At 44.2% G+C, this 9,297-nt stretch overlaps 1 protein-coding gene across 3 annotated transcripts; it reads left to right on the top strand.

Annotated features, from left to right (window-relative positions):
* Positions 1-1,318: 1,318 nt before the first annotated feature.
* LOC120736332 (nectin-4-like) lies at positions 1,319-9,014 on the top strand. Of its 3 annotated transcripts, none has more exons than XM_040036371.1 (4): positions 1,319-1,405; positions 1,687-1,785; positions 4,563-4,901; positions 5,140-9,014. In XM_040036371.1, exon 4 carries the CDS (start codon positions 5,619-5,621, stop codon positions 6,690-6,692), a length of 1,074 nt encoding a protein of 357 aa, XP_039892305.1. In that variant the 5' UTR covers positions 1,319-1,405; positions 1,687-1,785; positions 4,563-4,901; positions 5,140-5,618; the 3' UTR covers positions 6,693-9,014. The 3 variants fall into 2 exon arrangements, with proteins under 3 accessions (XP_039892305.1, XP_039892307.1, XP_039892306.1); XM_040036372.1 differs by having other exon boundaries at positions 1,341-1,785.
* Positions 9,015-9,297: the final 283 nt, after the last annotated feature.

The raw sequence follows: 9,297 nt of genomic DNA, 5'->3' as shown, positions 1-9,297 counted from the left end.
TACTTTTATACACACATTGCAAATGTGCTTGTAACGAGCTGGCACTTAGTCTATGAAGGTCAGTAGATAACAACATTAGCATATTAGGGGTAGGAAGAGAGGTGTGTTGGCTTTCTGTCTCTTGCAGAGGAGGGAACAGACACCAGACGAGGTCACAGATAGGTGAGGATCCTTCGCAGCAGAGATAGACACAGTGACGGCCGAGACACCACCTGGGTCCAAGGCTCATGGCGTTTGGGTTCCGGGTACTCACCTCAAAAGGATGGGTCCCATTAACACAGTAATAACCATGAAGGGGTGGCGGAAATCCAGGAACACCAGACCAACGAGGGTGAATGAGCTGAGGGTAGCCCAGGGAAAGGCGTATTCCAAGTCACAACGCAGGTGGTAAACAGAGGCAGAATAATCCTCTGCAACGTGGCTGGCTCGCTCAGTAGTCTACCTGGCGAGTCGAAGAAAGAAGAATCCGAGGGCGTTTCTTCACTCCAAGAGGAGGTGGCAAGGAGGCCTGAAGCGTGACAGGCTGAAACTCGAGTCTGAAGCTAAAAGAACAGCTGGGTTGTGGGTCAATTGGAAAACAACGGAGGTGTTGGGGTTGATAAGTGTCATAACGTGTTTGTTTGGTTTGGAGACACATCATGGTGTGAGTTGGGCTGGCAAGCCAGCCCAAAGAGGAGGAATGTGACCAGGAGATATTTTATTTTGTATTCTTATGATCACAGTTATAAGCAGAAGTATCAACCATTAATCATTTACCATTGTTGAATCAGTTGACAGAATAATCTTTGAATTACATCTATGTTATTCTGAGCAAATAATAATGCACACAGATGATTAAAGTTGTTGCACTACATTGCAATCACACCAGTCCAGTTGGATTCGGGCCTGTCTGCGTTCAGTTCTGCACGTACGCCGGCCTGTGATCACATGCACGTACTTGTATAAGACACGCACGTTCACATACACATTTAGTAATAATAGGAGGGTCGTCTGAGGACAGTTTCTCTGATAGATACACTTTCACAAAGTGCACAATGTAATACACACTTGTTTTTCTCTAAAGTAGCAGTTGATGTCCATATAAGGGGAACTTTTTGAGTGCGAGAAACTGTTATCATTGCCAGTAAGGTCTGACTGTGTGACGTCATCAGTGTAATAAAAACCTTGTGACGTGGTTGTTCGGTGGGAGACCAGCGCTTAGAGGCTTGTGCTGCTCATCTTCCCCATATGTACATATGTATAATAAAATCACCTATTCTGACACCTACTGAGACCATGCAGCCGTTTGTCTTCTCCTCAAATTCGAACCATGACAGTAGGGAGGCTGAGCGCACCTAAGTGTTCGCGGAAGTAACGCATTGTGTTATTGTGGAATTTTAGCCACTCGATTACATGTGGATTAAAGGTTTGTTCTTGCTTTGATGACAGCTTTAATTTGACTTCACAGCATGATTAGAAACTCCTGTCACAAATTTTACTGTCGATGTTTACCTCATGATTTCTGGATGTTGTAAATGTCTACGTCATACGTCACACGGGGCGAGCTGTTGTTTCTTCAGGTGTTTCTTTGAAAAACAGTAAAGTGAAAGGAAATGACCGAAAACTTTGAGCATTTTTACCTTTTTACCTTTGAGTTTTAACTCTCGGACTCGGTAGATTTAATTTAATCTCGAATCTTTTTTTCAGTTTCTGTTGTTCGGACAGCTGACATGTCTGATGCAACGTCTTCATTCTGTCTCCGGTTGATTTTACTGTTGGCCGTTTTCACCCCAACTTCCTTCGGTGGTAAGTTAAACTATTTTCTGATATAGAAAATGACTTTGGACCAACTTCAGTTATTTAAACGTTAGCTCATTGTTTACGTCATGCAAAGGCCTCACTGATAGCTGATAGATGATAATTGAGGAATAAACACACAGCAGCCTTCCAATATTTTTCTACACTTTAACTCTGAAACTATTGACAGCCACACACAACACACACAATCCCTCCAAAACTGTCTGTAATGCACAATACTATGTAAAGATTCCCTCATCAAAGTTGAGAGTATATTTTTATATATGTAAACATTATTTTCAAACATTTTGATTTCTAAGAAATGAAACTGCATATCTGATTTAGATATCATACCAAAACAAATATTTTTTATTTATTTTTTATATTTAGCCATATGGAAATAAGATACTTTTAATATTTCATTTTTAATAAAAGAAAAGGTTGACAATTTTGAATGTTATTTAATGTCTTTAATGTTTAAGGCCAATAAGGTCCAGTCAACCAGAAAATATAAAGTACAGTGTTACAAGTTTACAACCAGTTATAAATCCTAATGCACCGTGATAGACAAAGTCCAAAGGATCATCATCAGCGTCATGTAATTTATATTAGTGTAATAAAAAATAAACAAATCCCTCTTGCTAAAATAACCTCTCAGCTTCAGAGCAGCAGTCCGTTTCTGGGTTTCCTGCTCAGAATTAACCCATAATGGGAGACTGCAGTACAGACTATAGTAAACTCAGTGTTTACTGAATAACATATCTGTGAATCTGTCCTGTTTTTTTCTGTGATAACTAAATAAGTGAAATGTATTTCTGCTTCAGTAAATTAAATCCCACCGAAAGAACTGTTTAATGACTCTTGGGTTTTCTAAAGCAAAACTATGCAACACACAGGGTTGAAATGACATTCTTGAAATGTCTTCATAGCTTTTGTGTTTGTAAAAATGGTAGTAGTTCCAGATGGTACCCTGGGGCCTGCAGGGTGTGGGCCTTTGAGTTTGTCACCTCAAACACTTAAATTTGTTTTGTTACTAAGTTTCTATTATGTACCCTAAGTTTATTAAATTGATTTTTTAAAATCATACTGGGCATTTACCCGGTATGCCTGATGGTGATTTTTAGTTTTCATGGGCCGATGTTTGTTTTTTTTCTCTTTTTTTTCTCGGAATGGTATAAAAACTGAAAGGTGGTGGATTGACCAGTTGCTGGGAAAAATAACTCAGTTGTTTAGCGGTGGGTATTGCAGAACTTCCACAGATTCATTAACATTAGCAAGTGGTGAAGCCCAGCAGGTGGATGAGGGAAAGGTGAGGCAGGACGAAGAGAGACCTGAGACGGCCGCCAGTCCGAGTATCAGGTGAACTGAACTTCAGGTGAGAAGTTATGACCTGCAGTCTATCTGGGTCAGATATAAACCAATTTTAGGTGGAGTTTATTTTTGTTGTGCTGACTTTTTACCCTCAGTTACAATAACTTGTACTAGCTAGCATGACGGAGTTTCTATAAAGCTGGATGGGTGCTATGATGTTACTGATAGTGAACTTTATTTTATTCACAAGGTTAGTTATTAGAGTTTTCAACTGTCCCATAAAAAACGGAATCGTCGAGCATTCAGAAAAAATATTACGCGTTTCTTACTGAGCTGAAAGGAAACACAGTTTGTCCCGTACTTCAGCTAGAATGGAAAAGACACAAAGCTGGAGTTATTCTGTGTCTTTATGCTGTCAGCTGTTTCTTCTTCTCTCATTCTCTCCCCTCCCTCTTCTGTTGCTACTTCAATCGACTTTTCTCTCTTGTTTGTTTATCGCTCACTTTGCCTAAGAAAGAGGAAACCAGCGGATAAACAACAGCAGCACGATTAAACTTGATCAGCTGTTGTTAGAATTAATTTATTATTACTTTCTAGTATCAGCTGAGGTTTGCTGGAGCCACAGCTGTAAAGCTGCTGGTCATGATATCAGTTTGGTTATGTGGTGAGAGGGAAACATGAGGATGAAACCAGGAGATGTCCTTACTGAATCATCAGAGCTGAACAGGTGATGGAGAAACAGGTTTACCTTTTAGGTGACATGAATGAGTTGAAGGGAAGTTATGAACTGTTTCTGAGAGACAAATAACACCAGGATCCTTTTTTAGGTAGCTGACAGCTGGTAACTGTGCAGGGGCGGATCTAGCAAAGTTTTGCCTGGGGGCCAGTTAGTGCATTAACAGGGAGAGGAGGGCAAAAATAAATACTTTTCTATCTTATTCTCCCCTTCAACATGTAAATGAATCAGAACTGTAGTTATATTGAAATGTATTGACTTTTTTATAGTATTTTTCTCTCTCTTATTTTCTTTATTAAATGTACCTTTATATATTTGACATAAATTAAAAACAACAACAACATTTAAAATGTCTAGCTTTAATAAATAATTATCTGAATCTTAAAACCTTAGTCATGTGATGTCAAATGTATAGAAATCTGTTATTGTATATAGTAATTTTTTTTCAGGGTCCCATCATAATTTCTTCAGAAGTAGCTAATTACTGTATATGATGCCAGCATTTTCCCACATTTTCTAGATTCTGCACCAGTACTGTGTGTAAAATGCCATCAAAAAGTCAGTCCAGCCCTGGTGCAATCATGACTGTAGCAGATGTACAATGATGTTACCCATTCAGAATTAGGGCTTTCTGACTGTAGATTTTTATACTGTGGGTGGCCATGTCTGGCAGACTCTGGCAAATGTCACTGTGCAGTTTTACATTAAACACTTTGCGCTGTGTTGTTTCCTCTTTCAGGCCAGGAAATCATCACAACTGAGACTGAACAGGATGTTACTCTGCCATGTCAAGCTCCAGACAACATCATAGGTATAGAGTGGAGCAGACCTGATCTAAATGAGGAATATGTCCTTTTGTATCGGGATGGGCGGTCCGATCCAAAACACCAGCATCCATCTTTTGTGAACCGGGTGTATCTAAAAGACGGAGATGCGTCTTTGATTCTGAAGAATGTTACGACTGCTGATACAGGCAAATATGAATGTCGTGTGAGGACAGGAACAAGCCGCAGGAAGAGAGCGTATCTGGAAATTGATCCCGTCAGTATAATATATCTGAGAGTTGTTGATCCTCCAGGTGAGTGAGTAGAGTTGAGTGTGTGTGTGATCAGAGGTGAAGCTGCTTCCTGGTTGTTGATGTTTGTTTCTAAAGATGTTGTTGATGAGACTTTGTAGAAAGCAGCTGGTCTGAGTGATGTGATCAGAGTGCAGTAGATAATGTCTGACAGCAGTTTGAAGAGGAAATGGATTCTGTTCTGTTCTTCACTCATCACCTACCTGACAGCTGACACCTCACACCTGTTTCTCACCTGCAGGTCAGCCAATACAAGAGAAGGATGAATTGAAAGAAACCAGACAAGAGAAGACAAGACTGATAGTTGGTCTGTCAATTTTTGCTGTGCTGCTTGTTTTTGTTGTTATTGTTGGTTTTCTGATCTACGGAAACCATAAAAAAAAGGAGAAGATGGATTCACACCGTCATCCTGCTGAACACCAACTAACCGGTCAACAGCTGAACTGTAAGTCTCTTCTTTCTGAGAGAGAGGAACAGCCTTGTGGGGTTTGAGTCTTGACCGCTGTTTGCAAGTGAGTGGAATAGTCCAAATGTACAAAGAAAAAATGCTAACAATTTAGTGGAGGAATTTAAAGTAGTGTTTTTATTTTCTTTTTTTGTTTTTTTTGTTTTTGTTCTTTGTTTTGTTTTTACTTTTATCAGAGAAATTGTGTTATTTCTCAAAATGCATGCTACAACCATTTGGCTAGCTCCTGTTCAGTTAGCTCAGATGAGTTTCGCATGTTGGATTCAACTGACTGCACTTTACCGCGGACACGATACGGTGTAACGACAAGTGCAACTGGCTGCACTTTACCGCGGACACGATACGGTGTAACGACAAGTGCAACTGACTGCACTTTACCGCGGACACGATACGGTGTAACGACAAATGCAACTGACTGCACTTTCCCGCGGACACGATACAGTGTAACGACAAATGCAACTGACTGCACTTTACCGCGGACACGATACGGTGTAACGACAAGTGCAACTGGCTGCACTTTACCGCGGACACGATACGGTGTAACGACAAGTGCAACTGACTGCACTTTACCGCGGACACGATACGGTGTAACGACAAGTGCAACTGGCTGCATTTTAACGCGGACACGATACGGTGTAAAGACAAGTGCAACTGACTGCATTTTAACGCGGACACGATACGGTGTAAAGACAAGTGCAACTGACTGCACTTCACCGCGGACACAACACGGTGTAACGACAAGTGCAACTGACTGCACTTTACCGCGGACACGATACGGTGTAACGACAAGTGCAACTGGCTGCATTTTAACGCGGACACGATACGGTGTAACGACAAGTGCAACTGACTGCACTTCACCGCGGACACGATACGGTGTAACGACAAGTGCAACTGACTGCACTTCACCGCGGACGCGATACGGTGTAACGACAAGTGCAACTGACTGCACTTCACCGCGGACGCGATACGGTGTAACGAGAAGTGCAACTGACTGCACTTCACCGCGGACGCGACACGGTGTAACGAAAAGTGCAACTGACTGCACTTCACCGCGGACGCGATACGGTGTAACGAGAAGTGCAACTGACTGCACTTCACCGCGGACACGATACGGTGTAACGAGAAGTGCAACTGACTGCACTTTACCGCGGACACGATACGGTGTAACGAGAAGTGCAACTGACTGCACTTCACCGCAGACGCGATACAGTGTAACGAGAAGTGCAACTGACTGCACTTCACCGCGGACACGATACAGTGTAACGAGAAGTGCAACTGACTGCATTTCACCGCGGACACGATACAGTGTAACGACAAAGTGCAACTGACTGCACTTTACCGCTGACACGATACAGTGTAAAGACAAGTGCAACTGACTGCACTTCACCGCGGACACGATACAGTGTAACGAGAAGTGCAACTGACTGCACTTTACCGCGGACACGATACGGTGTAACAAGAAGTGCAACTGAGTGCACTTTACCGCGGACACGATACAGTGTAACGACAAGTGCAACTGACTGCACTTCACCGCGGACACGATACAGTGTAACGAGAAGTGCAACTGACTGCACTTCACCGCGGACACGATACAGTGTAACGACAAAGTGCAACTGACTGCACTTCACCGCGGACACGATACAGTGTAAAGACAAGTGCAACTGACTGCACTTCACCGCGGACACGATACAGTGTAAAGACAAGTGCAACTGACTGCACTTCACCGCGGACACGATACAGTGTAACGACAAGTGCAACTGACTGCACTTTACCGCGGACACGATACAGTGTAACGACAAGTGCAACTGACTGCACTTCACCGCGGACACGATACGGTGTAACGACAAGTGCAACTGACTGCACTTCACCGCGGACGCGATACGGTGTAACGACAAGTGCAACTGACTGCACTTCACCGCGGACACGATACAGTGTGACAACAAAGTGCAACTGACTGCACTTCACCGCGGACACGATACAGTGTAACGAGAAGTGCAACTGACTGCACTTCACCGCGGACACGATACGGTGTAACGAGAAGTGCAACTGACTGCACTTCACCGCGGACACGATACGGTGTAACGAGAAGTACAACTGACTGCACTTTACCGCGGACACGATACGGTGTAACAAGAAGTGCAACTGAGTGCACTTTACCGCGGACACGATACGGTGTAACGAGAAGTGCAACTGACTGCACTTCACCGCAGACGCGATACAGTGTAACGACAAGTGCAACTGACTGCACTTCACCGCGGACACGATACAGTGTAACGAGAAGTTCAACTGACTGCACTTCACCGCGGACACTATACAGTGTAAAGACAAGTGCAACTGACTGCACTTCACCGCGGACACGATACAGTGTAACGACAAGTGCAACTGACTGCACTTTACCGCGGACACGATACAGTGTAACGACAAGTGCAACTGACTGCACTTCACCGCGGACACGATACAGTGTAACGACAAGTGCAACTGACTGCACTTCACCGCGGACACGATACAGTGTAACGAGAAGTGCAACTGACTGCACTTCACCGCGTACACGATACAGTGTAACGACAAAGTGCAACTGACTGCACTTTACCGCTGACACGATACAGTGTAAAGACAAGTGCAACTGACTGCACTTTACCGCGGACACGATACAGTGTAACGACAAGTGCAACTGACTGCACTTCACCGCGGACACTATACAGTGTAAAGACAAGTGCAACTGACTGCACTTCACCGCGGACACGATACAGTGTAACGACAAGTGCAACTGACTGCACTTTACCGCGGACACGATACAGTGTAACGACAAGTGCAACTGACTGCACTTCACCGCGGACACGATACAGTGTAACGAGAAGTGCAACTGACTGCACTTCACCGCGTACACGATACAGTGTAACGACAAAGTGCAACTGACTGCACTTTACCGCTGACACGATACAGTGTAAAGACAAGTGCAACTGACTGCACTTCACCGCGGACACGATACAGTGTAACGACAAGTGCAACTGACTGCACTTCACCGCGGACACGATACAGTGTAAAGACAAGTGCAACTGACTGCACTTCACCGCGGACATGATACAGTGTAACGAGAAGTGCAACTGACTGCACTTCACCGCGGACACGATACAGTGTAACGACAAGTGCAACTGACTGCACTTTACCGCGGACACGATACGGTGTAACAAGAAGTGCAACTGACTGCACTTTACCGCGGACACGATACGGTGTAACGAGAAGTGCAACTGACTGCACTTCACCGCGGACACGATACAGTGTAACGACAAGTGCAACTGACTGCACTTCACCGCGGACACGATACAGTGTAACGACAAAGTGCAACTGACTGCACTTTACCGCGGACACGATACAGTGTAAAGACAAGTGCAACTGACTGCACTTCACCGCGGACACGATACAGTGTAACGACAAGTGCAACTGACTGCACTTTACCGCGGACACGATACAGTGTAACGACAAGTGCAACTGACTGCACTTCACCGCGGACACGATACAGTGTAAAGACAAGTGCAACTGACTGCACTTCACCGCGGACATGATACAGTGCAGTGTAACGAGAAGTGCAACTGACTGCACTTCACCGCGGACACGATACAGTGTAACGACAAGTGCAACTGACTGCACTTTACCGCGGACGCGATACGGTGTAACGAGAAGTGCACTGACTGCCCTTTACCGCGGACACGATACGGTGTAACGAAAAGTGCAACTGCCTGCACTTCACCGCGGACAACGATACAGTGTAACGACAAGTGCAACTGACTGCACTTCACCGCGGACACGATACAGTGTAACGACAAGTGCAACTGACTGCAACTTCACCGCGGACACGATACAGTGTAACGACAAGTGCAACTGACTGCACTTCACCGCGGACACGATACAGTGTAACGACAAGTGCAACTGACT

This window comes from Simochromis diagramma, unplaced genomic scaffold, assembly GCF_900408965.1.
Source record: "Simochromis diagramma unplaced genomic scaffold, fSimDia1.1 OVJJ01000703.1, whole genome shotgun sequence".
Classification (NCBI taxonomy): Eukaryota; Metazoa; Chordata; class Actinopteri; order Cichliformes; family Cichlidae; genus Simochromis; species Simochromis diagramma.
Note: the sequence above shows the minus strand (reverse complement) of the source record. Positions and strands in the feature narration are given on the sequence as shown.